The sequence below is a fragment of the Cupressus sempervirens genome, chromosome 8 (genome assembly GCF_028749045.1).
Source record: "Cupressus sempervirens isolate cs-2001-9-10 chromosome 8, ASM2874904v1, whole genome shotgun sequence".
Lineage (NCBI taxonomy): Eukaryota > Viridiplantae > Streptophyta > Pinopsida > Cupressales > Cupressaceae > Cupressus > Cupressus sempervirens.
In genome coordinates, this window is record NC_143125.1 from 458,027,455 (window position 1) to 458,051,810 (window position 24,356).

At 34.5% G+C, this 24,356-nt stretch overlaps 1 protein-coding gene across 2 annotated transcripts in view; it reads left to right on the plus strand.

The window, feature by feature from the left end:
* The window catches only part of CTF18 (P-loop containing nucleoside triphosphate hydrolases superfamily protein), a 175,254-nt gene that overhangs the window by 28,753 nt on the left and 122,145 nt on the right, over positions 1 to 24,356 (plus strand). For both annotated transcript variants that reach the window (XM_089798073.1, XM_089798074.1), the window contains 4 exons: positions 15,450 to 15,563; positions 15,696 to 15,757; positions 15,982 to 16,026; positions 16,263 to 16,336. In XM_089798073.1, the coding sequence (XP_089654199.1) occupies positions 15,450 to 15,563; positions 15,696 to 15,757; positions 15,982 to 16,026; positions 16,263 to 16,336 (295 nt within the window). The remainder of the gene's footprint in view (positions 1 to 15,449; positions 15,564 to 15,695; positions 15,758 to 15,981; positions 16,027 to 16,262; positions 16,337 to 24,356) is intronic.

Sequence of the window (24,356 nt, forward strand, 5' to 3'; positions counted from 1 at the left end):
CAAACCCATTGTCCCGGGGAACATCACTTTAGGTGTTTCACTCGCGCTTACAAGTTCTTATCCTATCATTCCAATCCGATTGTTGAATCTTTATTTAGGATTGGTTTTTTGTGTATTGGTTATTGTATTGCTGTTGTATAATACAATAACTTTTTAGTTGCTGGTTGTTATATTGCTGCTGTATAAGGCAATACCATTGCTTAAGATATTATAAGAGTTTGCTGGTTTTGTATTATCAGTTTGTAATTCATGATTATATGTTCGACATTTTGAATGTTATTTTGGAAATAACGAATTGTTATCTTGTGGAGAACTGTTGGTTGTATTGAATGTCTCATATTACATTTGTTTATATTGAAGTCTGATACTGTATTCAACTAGAGGCTGGAAAAGTGTTGGTTGACATTTCTACTGTTTACGAATGTGCTGGAAATTTATCAGTTAATATCCGGTTCAGGATGTTACATTTTATGTTCTTTTTCTCTGAACTGCCAACTAATTTGATTGCCGCTTATAGATATCATCATCCTCATGTAAGATTAAGGACATAGTGGTTTGCATACAAATCCTCACATCATCTGGATGATGCTTCTTAAGTTGAAATATTAGAAGTGTCATTCTTTCACATTTGAGATCCAACATAATGATAAATAATCTGGTTCTTGCCATTCTAAAATCTTAGCCCTCTTGCCAAAAGTAGGGGCTTTCATATCTTGTAAGTCATGTAGGCTCTTCACAATCAGATGTGGAACTTTTTTAAATATGTCATCATTGTAGGGTGCTACAGGTGCTTTTTTCCTTATTGTTTCATTGTGACAAGAAGCAACAGCAAGTTTTATCTCTTCAAATAGATGTTTCAATACACCCTGTTAAACTAAAACAAGCATTGAGAGCTGCAAAGCCCAATTCAGTAGCCTCCAAACTGATTGGTCTACTCTGGACAAAAAATATAATTCTTCCAACTTAGAGAGACCACCATATAGAAATTTCATAGACTCCAATTGTAATCCAATCACATAGAGCCAGTTCCCTATTTCTTTTTCTTTCTGCTAGTCCCTTAGCTGTTTACCAAAGTTGTCATTAAATTCTTTGGAGAAGAAATTAGTTTTCTGATCTGCCATTGACTGCATTTTTTTCCCACTGAATTCCTCCAAATCTGATGCACACTAATAATGTAAAAAGCTATTCCTTTTTGCCTCTCTATTTTGCACTATCTTTCACCTTTCAAGTCTCAGTTTTAGTCAATTCACAAACCATTTGCATAATGATAAATTGAACTGCTGCTTAGATTTAATTTACAGCAGAATAATGAATTATATACAAGTTAACAAGGTCTGGAAATTGAAGAGCGATCTAATCTGTCAAGAAACTCTTTAAACATGACATGATATTCTGACTTCCACATTATCATTACTAAAAATATTTTTTTACAGAAATATTATAAAGTGCACCTTAATATGGCTGAAATTCTTTGGGCTGCAATATGTTGTCAGCTGTTAATGCAGAACTAGCCGCTCAGGTTGAAAGGATTAACCCCCGGTTACCGGAAAGGTTTTGGAAATCAACAACTCAACATGCGCCACACCAGACAGTAGTGTCTCTCCAGCCTAATTAGAAGCTTCCCTTCTCTTCACATGCCTCAGTCTCTCTATATGTAGCATATTGCAATCACTTTTATTCACAGAGTTTGAACCACAACCACAAAAATACTCATGACAACCTTAAATCTGTAACGAGATAATTGACGATAATAAGTTGCACTCAGTATTCTGTCCCACTATCAATCGTTAATACTGGCATCTGCTTCAGCTTCCAAATCCGAGCTAATGTCTTTCCCAGGGCAAGTGGTGACCGGCACAAAAAAATCCACCAATGATTCACAGTGAATTCTTAACCATCATACACTCAATTGCCTGCATAGGTTATTACTAGCCAAACTTCAGGTTGATATCAAGAATGTCTCCTTGAGAAACATGAAAGCTGCAGAGCAATCTGTTAGTCATATCTACACCTAGGATGACTCTGCTAACCTCCAGGAAATGAAAACATGAATGCAGTTCAACCAAGGCAAGAAAACTGCCAAAAGATTCAGAAACAACACTTAGAAGAGAGTCGTTACTTAAACCGGCACTCCATTCTTTAATTCATAATCCATTTGCCATGACTAAGACTTTGCGCTCATACTCTCACTTCTTGTTGTTTTCAATGCAGATGGGAAGGTTTGAATATCCTGAATGATCGATTTAGTTTTATTTCGATTTGCATTCCAAGCTGGGATTCTTGCAAACAATTAAATGGCACATAATGTTACAAGCAATCAGGCAGGCACCGCCCAATAACTTGATTTTCGCTCACTGAACTCTTCTTTGGTATGCTAGATATTTTCTTCTGAGTTTGGTAATCTATAATAACACCCACAATAATGACAGAGACTGCTCAGAATTGCACAGATTAAACAACTCTCTTAGCAGATGGCCTGTGGATGATTATTTCCTCACGCCAAAGATTCGTGTTCCACCTAAAATAAAATCTCCTGCTGAAGATGTGGATTACATTCAAGACTTTAGTAGTCTTAAACTATAATTTCTGGTAAATATATATGTGTGCAGCCATATTCTTCTTATGACAATTTCTGTTGTAGCTTCCGGATATCTGTGATATACCCCTACGAAATGCCAAATATCAGTTTATAGCCTGTATTAAAGCTTGCGGCAAGATTTCCTTAAATAGTTTTGTTCTATGAGACCTGATAATTCACTTAAAGTAAATATTGCCTCAGCTATTTAAAACTACTTACTGTTATTGCACATCTATTTTCAAATCACTTCCAAAACATGAATTCTTAATATGGCTACATTGCAACGGTTATGGGCCAGGAGTCATGCACTCAGAATTCATCCAAATGCTAATTCTTCTTGTACCCCTGTTACAACTAGCAATTTGTATCTCCAAGAAGGCCTAGTTCAAAACACCCATGGTTCAGAATTGAAATATATTTTTATTCCTTCACAACTCTGCTAACCTGGAAAAATGAAGAGATAGGGTAATGAAAATGATTAAATTACTTGCCCAGTAAATGCCAGAGGCGTTAATTCTTGAACTGCAGGAGGATGTGAACTGTTGCTTATTCTTCTTCTGTTTGTGTTCTAGTTTTCAAATTCTCTTTTTCCAGAACCTCTGTAAAATTCTGCAATGGCAATATCTGCTTCTACTGGTGCCGAGTTTTTTTCTCTTTCTCAGTATTGCTTCCAACTTTGCAGTAAGCTTATTAATTAATTGATAAGTAGGAGATAATTTCCACAGCAAGTCAAATTGTGATATTGCTATTAGGATTTAACTGTGTGATTTTGAGTCAAACTCATTGACCCATATTTCATGAGTGTTGATTCAACATGAATCCATCTCTCACGAGAATAAATGGAACACTTAGCACTCATTGGATCTAGGTGATGCTCACAAGGGTGAAGCACTGGGACTTTCCGGGAGGTCACCCATTCCAGTACTACTCTAGCCTGAGCGTGCTCAACTATAGAGTTTCCTCCATGGGTAAACCCAAAACTTGCAACCCCATTTGCAAAACCTTCACCAAGTGCTGTGCCTTATGAACCATTCATTAGAAAGCCCCTTAAGCTCATCAATTGTAATTTCCACAGCAAGTCAAATTGTGATATTGCTATCAGGATTTAACTGCTGTGGAAGTTATCTCCTACTTATCAATTGATGAGCTTAAGGGGCTTTCTAATGAATGGTTCATAAGGCACAGCACTTGGTGAAGGCTTTGCAAATGGGGTTGCAAGCTTTGGGTTTAACCATGGAGGAAACTCCGTAGTTAAGAGCTCTCAGGCTGGAGTAGTACTGGGATGGGTGACCTCTTGGGAAGTCCCGGTGCTTCAACCCTATGAGTAGCACCTAGATCCAATGAGTGCTAAGTGTTCCATTTATTCTCATGAGAGATGGATTCATGTTGAATCACTACTCATGAAACATGGGTCAATGAGTTTGATTCAAAATCACACAGTTAAATCCTGATAGCAATATCACAATTATTAATTGATGTTCCCAAACTGATTTCTTTCTGTCGGTGTATTCTGAAAATTTAATAGGCAATGGCATACTATTTGTTTTCTGAAGTCTTCTTTTCCTGAATGTCTTCATAGGAAGAGTCTTAATGCTCTGCCTCTGTATATTTTCTGAGAAGCTCAGCCCTTCTAATTAATTCCTCAAACGATAGGTAATCCCAATAATATTCGACATAATATTCCAATCAATATCTCATTGTGGGAAGAATAGATGAATGAAGCCTTTATTTTAAGAAATGTTTTCTGACAGGCACTGTTTTTATTCACAGGAATAATTAATTGCCAAGCTCATAATATGACTCACTATTCTTCCACACATTATAAGCCGGTTGATAACCATAGATGAACACCAAATATCAATAATGTCCCGGCTTCTCAAACATAAGGTCCAATAATTTCTGTCCAATTATAAGCTGGCAGTAATTATAACACTTTTATAGTTTGAATTTTTAATAGCCCAGGACTCCCACCTATAATTTTGCCAATAAAATAATGAGAATAAACTTAGTCTTTGAAGCCAATTAAAATCTGCAAATATTTTATTTATGTTCCTCATGAAATCTCACAGGGTGGCAGGAAAACCATCTTTGGTATCATTATAGTATCCCCTATGATATTTTCTCCAAATTTTTGTCAAATATTTCATATAAGACTGAAATAGATTTTGATTTTTAGTATGAAACTAAATCATTACAACTTTGTTTCTTAGACAGATATGAAGTATCTTATTCACAATTTCACGCAGCTGTGAACTCCATGAATCCACCTCAAAGTCAAATTAGGTTTCCATCCAATTGACTTAATTGCCAAGGATTTCCGTCCATGCAATTCTGAACTGAAAGCTTAAAGCTTCCAAAATTCTCCTAGAGAACCATAATCAAAACATAAACCAAGCATAATCAAAATGAGCTTCTCTATGGTCTTTAATAACATATCCCTATGACCCTTCCTTTTCTCTCTACTTGTCTCTTAGAATTCCTTTTCAATGTCTCTTATTTAACACGTTGTTCTAAATTAAAATGACTTTTTTAATTAATAATATTCATTAAGGACTGTTAAAGTCATTTAAATTTTTTATTAAATTTTCAATTAGTTATTAATGTCCCCAAAAAAGAACATTAGAAATTATCATATAAAATTGTCAAAATATCAGCATTGGTGTAGTTTTAGTTGATAGTTAATAAAATGCACGTGAGATGAAGTTCATTTGTGATTGTATCTTCAATGTAAAGGTAAAAGTAACAGCTGAAATTAGGCCTTGAATAATATGCAGTTAAGTCCAATATGTAATGTATGCTACAAGGAATACTGTAAAATCAGGTGTGTTGTCCTGCATTTTGTCACCACAAAATGTAGGTAACAGTACGAAACTTTTTCAAACTAGTTTCACATTTCTCTAAGTTTAATTTGTTATTCAATTGCTTAATATTGATCGTTCAATCAACTCCAATTTACGTAGCAAATTCTTTTACGGAAGGCTTTCGTCAAGTCTTTTTCTTTTACTTTTTGTTGAGCCCATGCTTAATTTTTGAGGCCTTCATCGTCATTTTCTTCGTTTTTGAGTGTGTATTTCTTGATTTTTAGTACTTTGGTTTTGCTCAAGTCATTGTTTTCAGTTTCCCCTTCGATTTGATCTATCTTAGTGCTCCATCCAAGTTTGCAATCAAAGTATATGACCATTTTAGTGCCCAAAAAATGGACTTTTTTGATGCAATTGCACAAATCAAAAATGTCATTATATTTTTAATTTGGCATTCACTTTTTGAAAAATATAACTTAAATTTACTTTATGTTATGCTTTTAAGTTACTTTATCATTTAACTTTTCACTTAAAGTAACTATAGTGCACTTTATGTTATATTTTTAAGTTGAGTTGCTTTTTGATTTTTCACTTAAGTGTGTATATTAACTATATAGTTCAATTTAATTTTTGATATTTAAATCAAATGCTCTAGTAAATATTACTTATTAAATGATTTTTACATGTTATATTGTTAATATGATAATGTAAATATAATTTATGTCCCATTTAAGTAATATTTTATCAAAATTAAATTGACATTTGCTTAAATGGATAACTTAAATGTGCAATTATATCTTAAAGTGGACCTTTTTGATGCAATTGCATGTAAAACTCAACTTAAAAGTGCAAATCACTTAAAAGTGGACTTTTTTGATGCTATTGCATGTAAACTCACTTAAAATGTGCAATGACATAAAAAAGTTGAGCTACATGTGTTATATGCATATGCACCAAAAATGTGAGCTTTTGTTTTGAGTTGCATATGCATCTAACATAAACATGTCTTTACACCAAAATTGTGCATTTTGCACCAAAGACATGTAATTGCTCCTCCAAAACCCGTTTTTGGGCAAAAAGCATGTTTTTAAAACATGCATATGCACCAAAAAGGTGCGTTTTTGCCTTGGGAGAGCCTTTAAAACATGCAATGACTTTTAAAAGGTGCGTTTTGCTCTATCTTGCATTTTTAAAACATGCGCACACCTCTAAAAGGTGTGTTTTGCTCTATTTTGCATTTTAAAAACATGCAAACACCTCTAAAAGGTGCGTTTTTCTCTCAAACACATGCATTTGATCTTCAAGAACCCATTTTTGAAAAAACTCCATGTGTATACCCTCCAAGAACCCTTTTTGCTTGGAATTTTCAAATTTCTCCATTCCATAAGTTTAAGTGTTTCAAGCATTAAATGTTGAGATCTCATGCAAAAAATGTCTTTTTTGACTCCATTCAAGGGCATGTTTTAGTAAAAAATGCCTAAAATTTGTCATTTTAGCTCATGTTTTTGCTTGGAGAAGGGTCGTTTTGGCATGTTCATTCATCTTCAATGCACCGAAGGGCACGTTTTTGCATTCAAAGGTCAAAAACAACTTTTAACATGACAGATGTGAAACATGTTTTTTACAAAAACCGTTGGAAGTTTGAGAAATTTAGGGCACTTTTTTGGCATTGTGCATAAAAAACGCTTCATTTGCTGCCCACTACGAATTCCTCCTACAAAGTTTGAAAAGATCCAAGTTTGTTGGAGATTTTTTCAATATTGGAGCTTTTCCCTCCTTTTTTTTTTGGCACATAATCATCATGTAAGTAAACATTTTCTTTCTTGTTAATAAATTTGTGCTTATCTTGTTGATTTTGTGCATATTTTAGTTTGATGTTTTACACTATTGATCTTGTTGCCATGGAAAGTGTATTTTTCGTTTAAAAATAATGGAATGGTTCATTTTCATGTTTTTGGTTTCTTCCCAAACTCCAAATTCAAAATTGCATATTGAAGTGCTTTGCTTGCTGACATGTTTGAGTCTTTTGCCAAAGGTACGTTTTTCTTTTGAAGTTTGTTTTTGTGTTTTGTATGTTTGCTTTCGGTTTTTCTTCATTTTTGCAGAAGTTGCAAGTTCTTTCTGTTGGGTGGATATTTTGCAACCGACAGTTTTGGGTAAAAATCTAGTCGCAAAACAGGATGACCAACCACAACGTGTGAGATAGAGTCTTGCCTACCTTAAAGGGAAGGCTCTCTCTTTCCACCGTTCCTTGGATCAACTCAAGGTAAGCAAGAAGTCGAGAGATTTTATAAAATGGGTGTTACTAATATCCTTTCTTCTTATTTTTCAAGAAAGAATCCACTTACTTGTGGAGCGAGTAATGGGCAGGGTGAATCTCTAACTACACCTCTATCAAGAGCTGGAAATAGTGATACCAATAAACCTTCACTAAGTCAAAGGCTAGCTGAAAATGTACTGGTTTGGCTCTAAGTCCGATCATACTTCTATATGGAAAAACTAAGTAACTTAACTATTTTGCAAATTAAGAAGAAAATATAAGCTACAGACAAAGCCTCTAGCTATATATTTCCACAATTGCTCCTGGTCAGAGCTCTGGCTCCAATTGCTTCTTAACTCTTTTCAATTCAATTCACGAGATACAATTACCAAGAACACAAGATAATATAAATCAAAGATAACTTAAATGAATTATAGACAAAGCTTATAACTCATGCAAGTAACAATCTCAATCAAAGTTAAGTCTCAAATGCTCTTTTGTATTCACTTTCTCTCAAAACAGTGCTTACACAAACAAAGTTTTGGTGGCACAATTTCTATAGAGCTCTCTTGCATAAAGATAATGATGATTTTACAATGAGGGGGCTCTCCTTTATATAGGCACAAGAGTTGAGAAAAAGGTGGAGGAAAAAATGGGAGCAACTCAACCAACTTTGACTTAGTCTAACTACAGGAGAAAATAAAGGGTTACATGCAAGTGCACATGCAACTTGCATTACATCTTTTTACATACATGTAACTTGCATTACATGTAATTACACTTTTTCATGCAATGCATCCTTTATAACTATTACCACGAAATAAAAACAAAAGCAACAATCTTAAAGATTGTTTCTCAGTGCTTTGAATTTGATAATGATGTCATGCACTGTGGGAAGATCAACAATTTCCATGGTCTTTGATATGGCCTCTACTTTTATTATATTTGCAATAGCTGATTGCACAACTCTAGAATTTGCTGCTGTAGTATCTAACAAGTGTTTTGTCAAGGATTTATACAAGACAAACTTGTTCATTGTATGTGAACCAAAGTCTTCAGAATCTACATCAACATTGATCCTAATTGTATATTATGAGTTTACTCTCTCTGTTGCAATAAGATTATCAGATTTATCAGTAACATGGCATCCCATCTGTTCCAAATCACAACTAACACTTGTTTCAACTGTTTGACAATCTCCAAAGGCCACTTGCAACTTTGTGATTAGCTTCCTCCATATCTCCTCTTTGTAACCAATAAGTCCTTGAAATCTGAAAAACAATTCACATGATGGAAGAATGTCACACGAGACCAAGGCATCTAGATCGAATTTTACCATTTCATCCCAATGATCAAGGATTTCCTTCAAGTTATCTACTTCTTGAGTTAAAGAAGAGATTAAGTTTTGCTCCATTTCATTCATCTCTTTGACGCGCCTAAGGACTGCGAATGTCTCCGTGATGGTTCAAACTCCTTCAGAAATGATTTCCTGTATCCAAAACTTGGCGGCTTCAATCGGCTTTCCCTCCTTAGATGTTTGAGACATAACAACAACACTCTGAGAAGATTGTTTTTGAATGACCTCATTTAGACGAGAGACTTTTTGTTTTAGTTGATTTTTCTTTTTCCATAGCTCATGATTGCTCTTTGATACATTAGCCAATGCATCTTGAGCATCTTGCAAACAACTCAAACATGATTGCTTTCCGATTTCAACCTTAGTAAACTTGTAGTTTGAACAAGTAAGTTCCTCAATAGGTTTGTTTACCAGGGGCTTAGCAACTTCAACAAATTTGGTTTTATCGAAATCAACCAAAATTTTGCAAACAATCTTATCTTTCAAAGAACAAGAAGATTGTTTGGAGGAACAACCACTTTTCTCCTCTTTGTTGTTATTTTGCTTAACCATGTAGGTAGGCTGAAATTTTCATCCATAAAAGTAGATACAGTGGAGATCATTGGCATTGATCTTGATTGTATTTTCATTGTAACAGAGTAGGATTTAGTGTGCACAACTGAAGGCATAGGAACATGTTGAGAAGACTTTGTTATGAAAAGCTCAAACCCTGTCAAAGATGTATCAAGTTGGGAAACTTGACCACTGGAGAGAGTTGGAAAATCCTCAGACACATTTGGTAAATATGCATATTATTCATTTGTAGGGATGCGAGGAGCAACAAAGGAAATAGGAAGAGCCATGGTATTAACCTCCGAGACTTGAATGGAAGGAGTGAAAATAGTGGAGAATGAATCCACATCATCATCAACCTTATTTAGAAAAGGCTCTTCATGTATAGAAGATGTACAAGCTTGTGTAGGCTTTGGAGGAGATATGATCATGATTTCCCTTCTTCATCTGAATCTTTATCAGATTTTGTTTCCAATTCCTCTTTCGATTCTTTCACCGATTCTTGAATTGGTTCCGGAATTTGAGATGAATTAGCTCCTTTTCCGCCTTCCAATTTGAATTTGAGGGAATCCTTAGCATTAGAAGATGAAGCACCATCTTTCCCTGTGATTTCCAACTGTGACTTCCTGCCAGGAGGACCAAAACTTCCACAATCCAAGCCCATCTTAGGATTTACTCTTTTAAGGCCTTTACTTTTCAACTATTTATTGGTGTTTGCCAAGATGGATTGAAACCTGTCTATGATAGATGTACCTTTCTTTTGTTGCCACTAAATAGGAAAATGACACTTCTTATCAAAGCTGACTTGATGAAACTCCGAATCAAGGATGTTGCCATTATTTTCAACTTGGAAATCTGAAGGGATTTCCAGCATGTTAATATCAATTATCTGTTGCAGGGTTAATTTGCAGTAGTCTATCTTCATGATGTCAAGTTCTGTCCTCATATCAATCCAGATGTCCTCGATGTGATGAACATGAGTGTAGACTCTTTTCATTTGAGAGTTCATCTCTCGGTAGTTAAAATCAAATTTGGCCTTGAACTTCTTCAAGGTGATCAACTGCAACTCTGCTTCCATGTTTTTTGCTTTAGGCATAGAAATGATCGAATAATTGCCAATAGCCAAAGGTTTAGCTGAGGTAATGCCAAAACCAGGCCTATGCATAGCATGTTGATCACTCTGCATGTCCATGAGCTGTCTAGCTAGCTCTATCAAGATGATTCGATTTGTAGCATACCTAGGTAAGGTATACAACTCACTTTTGAAATATCCAACTCTTAGGTATCTGAAAGTGGGAAACTGAATGAAAATACAGCTGTATTGTTTCACCTTCTCCCATGTTGCATCAAATACTCTTTTGATAGATAAATGCTTATTGAACAAGCACCGAAAATGCCCAAAGAAAGCATCTTGAACTCTTCTATAATGGAATTTACTGTTTGCCAAAGTTATTTGGTCATAGTAATCCCAAACAGAAACTTGAAGACGATCTCCCTTGGTTGAAAGATTAGAGAAAGATCCCATGGCACCGCAATGTAAACAAGATAAGAATTCATGTAGAAGGGCGTTGAAGTTCCCACGTTGCCTATTGGCTGGCAAAGTGCAGTACTGATGAGCTCTCCCCAAATGATGTGTTCTTTATTCTCCATGATTTGAAACATGAACTTATACATCTATGGCTTGAAATCAATAGAATTTTTAAGGCCGCAAGTTCTGCTGAGAAGGATGATGAGATCCTTATATTCTTGTTTGAAATTAGACAGATGAATAGTCTTTGGCCATTTGGAAAAGTTACTTCTCTTATTGTCTAACCAATAAAGGTTGACATACTTATGATAATCACCCATTTGCCCATTCCAGCATGTCAAAAATGATTCTTTGGTCAAATCTGCACATTTTGCTTTATGTGGAACATTGAAGATTTGTTCAATGACCTCAGAATCAAGGCTAATGATAACCTTGCCGTCAACGTGTTTGATAGTCTTGGTCTTTGGAGTAAAATGCCATGCACATCTGAGAATGAAGTCAGGTTCTATGGTTGCCATAGGGAACGTAGACACAGGTGAATGTTGCTTCTCTTGATATGCTTCATTTCTTGACTAGTTGGAGCTTCAACTCTCTGTAAAAAATCAGCCACATCCACATGACCAATCTTTGTGTCCAACACGTTATCCAAAATAGATATGATTGATGAAGGAGCTGCATGAGCCAATTATTTATCATATTAATATTTCATTTTACCTTTGGATTTTGATGGTGAGGACATTTCTTGTGCTTGTATTGCAACACACAAATCCCAAAACATAAATACATCATTAGATGGAATCGCCATACAAATTCATTTGTGATCAACAAAAATCTGGAACAAATTGGAGACTTGGTACATTCAATGAAATGATCTCGAAGAAATCATATGCATATGCAATGGATGAAAATGAAATGAATGGAATGTGGAATGAAACGATATGAAAGTGAAAATATGGAAAATGGAATAAAATGAGAATGTGTGATGAGAATATTTGCAAATAAAGATTGCTGATTTCAAAAGTGACTTAGCATTATCAAGGCATTATTGCATGAAAAATGAATACATGTAAGCGCAACATGTAACGGGAGATGGAAGGTGAGATGAGATGCGAATGTGGGTGGAGGATGCACTTCACATGTAAGTGCGAATGGAGGATGAGATGGAAAGCATGGAAAAATGTATTTGCTCATGGAGGCGCAAATGCATATGAAGGGACCAAAATGGAAAATAGAAGAGGGATAATGAGTTTTATAGTCACTTTTGGTGAAAAGGGGAAGTCAAAATATATGGGAGATGAAAATGACATCTTTTTGACTTTTCAAAATGTGTCTCTCAATCAAATTGGACCATTTGGATGCAATTACACATAAGACGATTTTGTGTAATCGTGTTGTGCGAAAAGTGAGATGAGTGAATATGGAAGTGAAAAATGAGATTACATGCATGTGCGCATGGTGAATGAGATGGAAAACATATAATTGCATTCGTTGAGTGAGAGATGAGGTATTGTGACACGAAAACAGAAAGTGGAACATGATGATGCTTTCGCATGAAGTGAAGCAAGAACAAGTTCTTGGGAAAAAACTTGAAATTTTTCCAAGTGGAGAAAACCGGCAAGCAAGCACAAAGCACAAAACACAAAAGAAACAACGTACCTTTGGAAAGTGACTCAAACATGCCAAGATGCAATGCACTTCAACGCACAAATTCGAAATTGGGACTTGGGGAAGAACCAAAAACATGAAAAAGAACAAAAAATCCATTTTTAAAGGAAAAACACACTTTCCATGGCAAAGATTTCAACAAGTGGCAATCATCAAGCAATTACGTGCATAAAATCAGCAAGGTAAGCATGAATTAAAAGCAAAAAAGAAAGAGTCCACTTACATATGCCTAAAATGAAGGGAAAAGATGCTCCAATGTTTGAAAAATTCTTCAAAAATGTTTGAATCTTTAAAGCTTTCACAAATTTGAATGGGAGAAGGCAGCAATCAAGGAGAAGTTGGTAAAAGATACCAAGACGTGCCCTAAAAACACTCCAATATCCAACGTTTGGAAGAACACATGCTTGGGATGTTTGTAGCAACAAACCTGTTTCACCATGATGCAAAATCAAAATGTATTGGTGTTTCAACACCAAAATGTGCATCAATATGTAATGCAATCCCAAAAAGAAGCCAAATCGATTTGCTTTGGAGTCAAAACATGGAGCAAAAATGGATTTATTTGCTGATTTCTCCAAAAACATGCCCTAGATGAGAGCTGTCAAATATGTTTTTTAGCTTGTTGAATCCATTTTAAATACAAGATAAATCATTGCCAATCAAAGATGCCTCCAGTAGAAGAAATCTCATGTAAATTGGTTGAAAAAATCTCTACTTATGATCAAAATTGGGTTCTTGGAAGGCAAAAACATGTTCTTCAAAATCGGACTTTGAGTGTCATTGCATATATTAAAACATGTTTTTGGTCAAAATCGAACCTTTTTGGGTCACTTGCATGTTTAAAAACATGCACTCATCAAAATTGCACTTTTTGGGTGCTGTTGCATGTTTTAAAATATGCACATAAGCAAAATCGGACCTTTTGAGGGAGGATGCATGTTTTAAAATGCATCTCACTTTTTTGATGTAAAAGCATAAAAACTTCATTTTTGATGTAGTAGCATCAAAAAGGTCCACTTATGATAGACTTTTGATGTAATGACATTAAAAAGGTCCACCAAAATGAACGTTATATGCAGTGACATGTAAAATGTTCACTTTTGATGGATTTTACATGTAATTGCATATGAAATGTCCACTTTTGAAGACTTTAAGTTATTTAATTCACTTAAAATTATAAAAAATGTTACAAAATGGGCCATAAACAATATTTATCTATCATATTTAAAAATATAATATATAAAAATCATTTAAAAAGTAACATTTAAATAAACATTTGATTAAAAAACCAAAAATTAAATTGGAACTATATAGATATATAGTTAGTTTAAGTGAAAAATTAAAAATAACTCAACTTAAAATTATAACATAAAGTGCACTATAGTCACTTTAAATTAAAAATTTAAAGTTAAAGTAACTTAAATATAACAAAAAGTGAATATAAGTTATATTAATCAAAAAGTGAAAGTCAAATTAAAAATATATCATATTTTTAATTTGTGCTGTTGCACCCAAAAGGTCCACTTTTAAGGCACTAAAATGAGAATATCTTTTGACTGACAACTTCGATTGGGCTTTAGGTTAGACCAATCGAAGTGAAAAGCGAAAGGTATGACATGAATAAAACCAAAGGACAAAAACCAACAAACGCAAACTCAAAAGCAAACAATGGGCAATGAAGGTTTCAAAATCAAGCAAAGGCTCGACAGAAAGCAAAACAAAAAAAGACTTGACGAAGGCCTTCAATAAAAAGATTTGATATACAAATTGGAATGGATCGATTGATCAATATTAAGCAATTGAATATTAAATTAATGCTTAGAGAAACTCGAAACTAGCTTGAAAAAGTTTCATGCTGTTACCAACATTTTGTGGTGACATAATGCAGGACAACAACTTGAACGACGTCTCTCGTAAACAATGGGTTCTCATCCACTATTGTCCGGCTAGAGGGTTTTTGTCCTGAAAGTTGGTTCTGGAAAATGAAAGGAACCTACTTCCAAGTTTCTCCAAGAGAAAACTGAAATCCGAATCATAAACCAAACATACCCAAATGAAATCATCTCTCCTCCTTTTAATGTCCAATGCTATGACTCTTCAGCTTCCTCTACCCTATCTCCTTGCCATCTTGTCATTTGGTCTCTTTATTAATACCCCTTTAATATGATGTTGTTCCTTTTAAAAATCTGCATTAAGCTCTCATAAGCCAAATTAAATATTCCATGACTTGGACTTGAGAATTCTTAATGTCCCAGATTGGGGACATTACAGGCCACCATGTCTTGAAGCTAGATGTTTACTTATATGTTGCGGAAATCCCTGGTTGCCATAGGGTAAGCAATTATTGCTATCATTTGAAGTCAGGTAGAGAACAAAACAAAATTTAATCGTGTTTTGAATGTTTACGTCTAATTTGGTATTTGAGTTCCATGTGCAATAATCTATTCTTCATAGTTAACTTTGCAAATTTGCATATTTTTGCTTGTTGATGTAGGGGCTTGTAGCATCAAGACATTATTAACAATTTACTCTACATCCATATGATTATGATTTGGATAGCAATCAATGCTTTGGTATTGGTACTATGCTTCTGTAGATATCATATGATTGTATCATCTTATGCTAATGTAACATAATTGAAATGTTAGTTTTGCATTTAGCTTATTCCTTGTGTTCCTTTGTGTTTCGCATGGATGTGGATACTTTAGCTTTCTTCAGAAAAAAAGTACACCTTGGAGAAGGAGAATGATGGAAGTAACACACAATCACTAAATACTACCAAGAAGAAAGGCTCATCAAAGTCTGGTCGATTGTCAAGACCTGTAAGAAATTTTATGTAGATTATAATTAAATATATTTATTTCTTTCAGCTTTTTAAATGATAGATCATCATCTACATCAATATTGAAAATATAGTTTGTTCTGGAAATTAATTTGCTAAATAATGTATAAAGGTGATTTGCATCTGCAACGATCTGTACGCACCAGCTTTGCGTTCTCTACGGCAGGTAGCGAGGTATTTTTTTAATTCCTTACCAGTTTTATGCTGTTAATTGACCTGGAAATGGACGTACTGATTTTTGGTTCTGAAATAAAGGGAGTTTACTTTGATTAGAGTGTACTTACAGCATTGTGAATAGATTTTAATGAAATAATGTTCATGTTTTCTGAAGTCACTGGTCTTCTATTTGGATGTACATATGTGATGCGTGAGATCATAATTTTTGTTGTTTTGAATAGGGTTCATATCTTTGTGCAACCAAGTACAAGCCGGGTGGTGAGTAGGTATGTCAAAATGATTGACCCAAAAATTAATGATGCTTATATGCTTCTCAAACAACTTCAGGAAATTCTCTGAAAATAATTATTATATTGCATCCCCTTTTTCTGAAAATTTTAGTTGGCAATTGCATTGATCATTTGATTACCTGTAGCCACAAAGTATGTGCTCAAAGGTGCTACAATATCAAGAGTCACCATTTAGTTGAAAGTGTAATTTTAGGAGTGTTTCTCTGCTACAGGCTTAAGTATATTTGCACCAAGGAAGGATTTAAGGCAAGTGCACAAGGCCTCACAACATTGGCTGAATTTACTGGTATGAGTGATTTCACTCAGAGCTACAGATAAAATTATAATCTCATTTCTTATATGAGTCATTATCTTATGAAATCTGACACAAATTATACCCTGGTTTACATCATTTATTTTTTTGATTCCCATCATATATTTAATGAATCTGACAAATAGATGTAAGTTGAATGCTATAGTTGTACCTTAAGTTATTAAGTTATTTAATGAAAATATTTCAAAATGCAAGTCTTTTTGTTAAGTTTATTTTTCTATTGTAAATTCATAGAGTGTTGACTGCTGACCTTTATAATTTGACTTAAATGTCAATTTCAGGAAATTGTTGTAGATGTCCTCTGGCTTTAATGTATAGGATAGATGCTTGGGTATTATCCTTACAAGTTCTCACTGATAACTATCTGTTTGTCAAAGCCACTTTCTGTCTTGCCATTATGATCAAGAATGTTATGACCATGACATGAAATTAATTGTGCAAAATAAAACATCAAATACTGATTGAGAACTTAAGTGGGGAGAAAACATCATGAAAACTAGGGAGTGTCATACATTGGAGCCAACGGAGTTCAATGATGCTAGCTAGGACTCTATTTTTTACATCATATTTGAGCTATTGATGCCTTTGATTTTCCATTGTGATCTATATATTTGAGCTAAACCTCTGTGTGCATTTGAATCTGGTGTCTACCTGATTTCAAATAAAGGTGGAACTAATGCCTTTGGGATGTACACTGATATATTTCACTTCAGAGAGTTTTGTCCAGAAATCCTTGTATTTGTGAATATTGATGAAACTTCTTTTCCCTCCCATTGTACTCTTTTGGATTTTTGGAATGACAGTGTTGTCTTAAAAGTTAAAAGCATGAGGAATAACAAATTTGTGGATTTTTTTTTTTGTTAAGCAAGAGGTTGAAGCCATTGATAAAAGCAATAAAAAAATCACGACCCAACTTGAGAGGCACTGAATGGATAGAGTTGAGTAGAAGTCCTTCAGTTTTGCCTAACTTTGAAGAAATACATAATAGAGATACAATATGCAGATCATAACTTTCTTCCAGTATTCTATTGCCCATTCAAATACTCCTCATCCAGTTCAGTCTTGAAATAACACAGCCAAACCACCAAACAACTCCTAGTCTGCTTGTTAATCTGTTAGTTCGCAATTTAGTACAGCCATAAACCTGGATTTGTCATTTATTCTAATCCTTATAACTTAAAAGGAGATAAGAGGTCTTAAAACTAACAAGAACTAGTCAAAGAAGTTGTACAGAAAATATAGATGAACATAAGAAGCATTTGTTTATAAAACACTGAATTCAAAGTACATAGTCCAGGTGATTAGTCAATCGATAGTGATAAAAGAACAGGATAGAGGTTCTTTCTCCTTTTCTATCTTTCGTTACATATTTATCGATTCAATCCCCAAAACGAGGTCTGCAGACATGCATAAAGCATAAGAGGAAGTTGATGTTTCTTTGAATTACTGGGAGTCATTTCATAATATTCCAAATTGAAGGAGGAGATAATGGGATATAATTGGACCAACTGCCCACCTTGCTGTGGAATAACATAATGACAGGGTCTACATTTCAAGAAGTCATGTCTAATATTCGCTAACACCTTCTCCAAATTGCCAAGGAATTTCGGCTTGAATAGTTGTCTGCATAACGTGTTAATGCTGCCTTTATCAACCTCCACTACATAGGTGATAGCCACAAACATGGACAAGATATCATTACTGACCTGATACCAATCTGTGTTTGTAATGAACTCTTTGCCCATAATCTTAAACATAGAACACACTACTAAAAAGTGAGCATTTACAAGGACTTGAATTGTGGATGTGTTAATCTCGAATCATTTGAATCATTAAAACCTTTCCAAGGAAGCAAAATTAAAGAATTGTTTTTATTTATTAGTTAATAGAATATTTAAATTGGAACATGATGTTGCTTTCTTAGGATATTGCTTTTTTTGATGTTGTACATAATGTGTCAACCCTTGTTGCTTATGCGTAATACTAAATAGAGGAAACTCCTTGCTAAGATGCTAAAGCTTAATAAGGTTTGGGGAGACATTCTCTTGATAAACACCCTAATAGGCAATGCATAGACAATATGTAACAAGTCAATGCCAGAAATAAACTGATAAAACTGTACAATCAAAAGAATGAGATTGAAGGGCATACAGAAAAGGGATACTTACATGGGGAGACTCTACAGTGCATTGGTCTCCTGCTTTGATCAAAGCAAGGTTGGCATGAGGCAAGGCACAAGAGGCTAACTGAAAGGGATGTATAAAATCTAATAGAACATATAGGTATCTCTTAGACTCCAGTTTATATCATCAGTGTTCCTCTATTCACGGATTCAGATATTGGAAAACAATATTCCATTGGTGAAGTTGCTTTGCCTCTGCATGCCGTCAAGAGTCCATGGTCAATAACTTGTTGAAAATGCAAAAAAAAAGTTGTCTTATTTGGGAAATGAGGATACAGTACATTTTAGGCCTATATTTAAATAAATCTGTCATTCCAATTAGGGTTGGATACATTGGTCTACTTAGGGAAAGGTAAAAAATATGGGAATTTTGGTTAAGGTTAGATACATTGACCAAATTCAACCTTGTTCAAAAAGACCTAGAGACATCTAATAGTACAAAGTTTGGATAAATGAACCCACCAAGGATGCAGAAAGTGAAAGCAAAGCATAATAAGGCTGATTGAAGCCAATAAGAGGACATGAAGGAGGACAAAGCATAAGGACCCGGGGACCTACTAACTAATAGCTTTCTTGGACCAAGTCCACCCCAGTCATGATTGTAAGGTTGATGAAATACAGCTAAATAAAAGAACTAGTAACATTTTTTTAATTTCATAACATATACCTTTAAAAAACATTTGGGCAAAGTAAACTGGGTGTTAGGCCTATAGCAGTGATGCTTGGTCTTGGCAAAACTTTGGTAAATAGTTTTTGATTTGGAGTTGGATTAGGTCAATAAAAAAGGCCAAAACTCGGTATGTTACAAAACAGATATATCAAAATGTCTTAATTATTGTTTTTTGAAAAATTCAAGTCGGTTTTCTTATATTTTCCCATACTTGGCTGAGGTTAACAGTCAACAATTGTATTTCTTTTGAAACTAGTGAGTCTCATTAGTTAGACTAGCCAAATTTGTGAGATGAGTTTGTAGACTTGCCAAGCCTGATTTGGACTTGGATTCATGAGTGCAATAAGCTGTGCTAGTTCATTTCATGTTTTCAATTTGGTATTTGATGCAACAATAATACTATATGGTTCTATTTGCAATTTTATTCCAATATTTGGCAAAAAGTATAATGGGATTAAGTATACGATATAGCATGTACGAATTGGTTTCCCATATATTATCACCTTTGCATCATATCATGTGTTAATAACAAATTTACCATGTTTCAAAGCAATGAAGTAGGTTTTGACCTCAGAATACAGTCAATTGTGCTGGTAGCTTTGTCATGTAACTATATTAACTCCTTATGCTTACTATTTTTTACTTAGCTATCAATATACAGTTCCATGGTGAAGAGCAAGGCCACTCCTAGGTTTTCGGGGTTGCATAAATCTACAGAAAAATCTCATCCAAGCCCTTCTTTGTGACCTCTTATCAGTTTCAAATTTCTGTTCTTCATGCCTCAAAATCTTGGCCTATGTGAAATTTTGACCTCATCGAAGGGCTTTAGGAGGAAATTCAACCTCGTTAGGTTTGATGTTGTGCTCTTTTGATGAAACCATCCTGTTCAAAAGAATTGCACTTTTATGGCCCTTGAATTTTTATTTAATTCTTCCTAAGCTTTCATGTCTTCTCCTTATGACCTTCACACAATCTTCTCGTCTCGTTCAATGGTGTCCAAACTTAATAATTTATAGCGGCTCTTTTTAAACCCTCAATAAGTCTATGAATTGCAATTGTTTCTTCCTATGCAGCTGAAATATCTAGAAATGTGGTGACTTGTACAAGGAAATGCAAGTAATTTACCAATGCCTATTTTGCAGAATACAAGTCTCCTAATCAATTGCCTTCAGACTCCGTTGCTGTGAAATCTCAATTAGTGTCCAAAATTGAAATCTTCAATTACGATTTTGAATCACCAAACTTCTACACTGGTGGACATTGGTTGAATCCTCTCGTAATAGCTTGGAAGAATGCCTATTCAACTAGTTTACCCATAAGCTCTTTGACTGGGTTTTTTGTGATGTCTCCATATTTGCCCTAGAATTTTCCTTGGAAAGTACAATATGACAAATTAGAGTTAGGGTTACATCTAACTTGTTGGGTGGATATTTTGCATCCGACAGCTTGTGCAAATTCAGTTGCAAAATAAATAGACCAGCCACAACATATGAGACGAAGTCTCTCCTACCTTAAAGAGAAGGCTCACCCTTCTCACTGTTCCTTGGATCAGCTCAAGGTAAGCAAGAAGCTGAGAGTGTTCGTAAGAGTTGTTACCGATATTCTTTGCTCTTATCTCTTGGGCAAGAATCCACTTACCTACGGAGCAAGCAATGGGTAAGATTAAATCTCTAAACTAGACTTCTATCTAATAGCTGGAAATGGTGATACCGATAATCTAACATGAACTCAAAGGCTGATTGAAAGCTTACAAGTTTGGCTCTAAGTCTTGTTTGTCTAATTTATAGGAAAAATCACTACCATTAGGGCACAAAGATTTCCAGAAGTAGATGATTTCTATTCTGTAACTTATTTTTAGTTTTAATCTATTCTATAAGAAAAACCTCTACCACTAGGGCACAAAGACTTCCAGAAGTAAGGAAATTCTAACTATTTTTTGTGAATTTGAGATGGTAATACAAGCTACAATCAAAGCTTCTAGTTTATGTATTACCACAATCACTCCCAGTCAAAGCTTTGGCTCTGATTATTTCTTAACTCACTATGCTCTGTTATTTAAACATACAATAAAACATGAATCAAAGACAATAGACACAAATTACAATCAAATCTTCAATAGACACAAATTACAATCAAATCTTCCAATTTGTGCTATCACAATTGCTTTCAGTCGAAGCTTCAAATCCAATTGCTTTTTTTTATTCACTTTTCTTTCAAAATGGTACTACACAATCAAAGTTATGCTTGCACAAGTTTGATAGAGCTTTCTTGCATATAATAAAAGATGATTTTTACAATGAGAGGGGCACTCCTTATATAGGGCAAATAAGTGAGAGAAAGGAGAAAAAGGTGGGAAGAACTCAACCACCTTGACCTAGTCAAACTATGTGAGAAGAATTATTGGATTACATGTCATGAGGTCATGCAATCAAATTACATGCAATTGCAATTGCATCACATGCATTTCATCTTTTGCAACTACAAAGTTGAAAAACACTTGAAGAAAATGTTGAAATTGTTGATTCTGAATGGATCAATCTTGTAGATTATTTGCAAAGGCTTTTACTTGATGGTGCAATTGTGGATGATCACTGATTTGGGAGTTCTTGTATTCTACGTCATTGCATACTCTTGGATGAATTGCCAGTTGTCATTTGAAAACTTGATGTAATCAAACTTTTCCTCATTTCACAGTTGTTGTGAATACTTCTTTGTTAAATTCCAAATTCTCACATTCTACAGTTTTCGACATTTTGAAAACCATCTCAACGATGTCCAGATGTAAACCTGAAACAACTTTCCCATCAACATCTTCAATTGATCTCTCTCTCTCTCTCTCTCAAAAGTGCTTTGGTGTATTCCCACACAAACTTAGTTTCTAGGGTCACCATTAGAAAAGTGGAAACCACATGAATGTTGCTTCTTTTGATTTGAAGTATGCCTTCTTGACTTGAAGAGTTCGTCGTAACATGAAAATTCCAATGAGTAGAGGTGTTCGAAATATGGATTAGATATCTTTTGAACACTCTTGAAGGTTGGAAAGGAATGGGACAACTTGTAGTTTGGGCAAAAATGACCAAAATTGGGTGAAGATGGTGGATTGCATGTGGACAAAATGAGGCTTTTGCTTTGGGTGACAAAGAATGCAAGCTAGAAGCATATGGATATGTGCAAAATGAGATTTTTGGCATTTTAAAATGTGAGTTTTTACTCAAATCAGGTTCTTTAGATGTCTTTGCATGTGGTGAAAACTTCTTATTTTACATTGTGTAAAATATGCAATTGGGGGTAGAGATTGCGACTACTTGTATGGAAAGTGTAAAATAAGTGAGTTTGGAAAATGGATGAAGTGTGGGAGATAGAAACATGGAAATGCAGTTGCATACTTGGATGAAAAACTTCAACTTTTCTTCAAAAACAAACTAAAAATAAGCAACAACCAAGAAAGAAAAACTAAATACAAGACAAAAACTTATCTCTTGCTATTGACTCAAACATGACAAACTTAAAAATCTCCCTTTACATGCAATTTTTTGTTTTTGGAGTTTGGAAGGTTTTTGCATTTGCAATAAGAGGATTTCAAACTTATTTAAAGACAATGCAAAAGACAAGGGCTGTATTTGAACGAATGGACAAAACGAGCCAAAGAAGGCAATATTGTAGCAAAACAAGTAAGAAATACAAACAAAGTTGAATCCTTCTACTTACTTGGAGCTCAATGAGCAAAAAATGGAGGAAAGAGAAGTTTGGATGAACATGTCTTCTCCGAAATTGGTTCTTCGAGTGCAAACACATGCAACAACCAAGAGCCTTTGAAAACTTCAGTTTCAATGCAAACCGTAGTCTCCAAGGGCAAGCACATGTGCGTGTAACATCAAAATGTTATTGCAACCTTCTTCCTTCAAACATTTTTGGTGTAAATAGGACATAGAAGGTCCAATAGCATGGGTTTTTTTGCTTCAATATGTCAAAACGTGGTCTCAAACCCTCTTTGCATGCAAATGTTTTTGGTATTATTGCAATCTTTGAGCATTTTCGGTGCAAAATGTGCCCTAGAAATGCATTTACATGCAATTCGTTTTTGGCTTTAAAGATGAAAATGGTGGACTCTAGATGCATTTACATGCACCCAAAATCCAAAACGCACCCTTGAGATGCAAATGCATGTGTTAAAAATGCTTGCATTTGTGAATTTTAATGCAAATTGCACTCTAGAGATGCCATTACTTGTAACATTTTAGAGGAATGCTTGCTCTCCATGGAAAATCAGACTCTTGGGATGCAAGCTCATATTTTATTTTTCCTTCCAACTCCAACGTTTTCTTCTTATGAGCAAAATTGAACTCTCCATGGTGAAACACATGAAGCAAATACATGTGCAAAGTGAGTTTATAGTGCAAATTGCACTCTTGGAGGGAAAACACATGTTTCAAAATATGCTTTTTCTTTTGCCTAAGTCAAACGTTTCTCTTCAAGAGAAAAATAACACTCTCTAAGTGCAATAACATGTTTTAGTTTTGCCTTCAAATGCAAATCACACTCTAGAAGTATGATTGTATATTTTAAAATATGTCTTACTTATCATGCATTTGGGTTGGACAAGCCCAAATCTCACTCTCTAGATGCATTTGCATGTATCATTTTAGAAGAGGAGACTTCTTGTTGAGTTACATTGCTTAAGTGATCTATTTAGCACATGTCTAATTGATTATTGAGTAAATATTATTAAAAATGGGTCAAATAGAATATTTACACTATATGGTTTTTATTTTGATCAATACACTATATAGTTTACATATTTATAAAAGCAACATTTTACTTAGATGTTTTAAATAGATCATTAAAGTAAATCTCAACATTAAATTAGACTATATAGTGCACTATAGACTCTTATGTGAAAAATCAAAAGCAACTCAACATGAAAATATAACATAAAGTGCACTATAATGACCTAAGTGATAAATTTAAGTCACAAAGTAACTAAACAATGTCAACCGATTGGATTGTCGTCGGTGTTTCTGTAGCCGACGGGCAAATAGTTTGTAGCGGATAGAATGTTGTGGCCAACAGACTTCTTCGGGAAGGTTCGGCGGTAGTATTTATATCCCGTCTAGGATCATTGTAATTCATCATCTATCTTC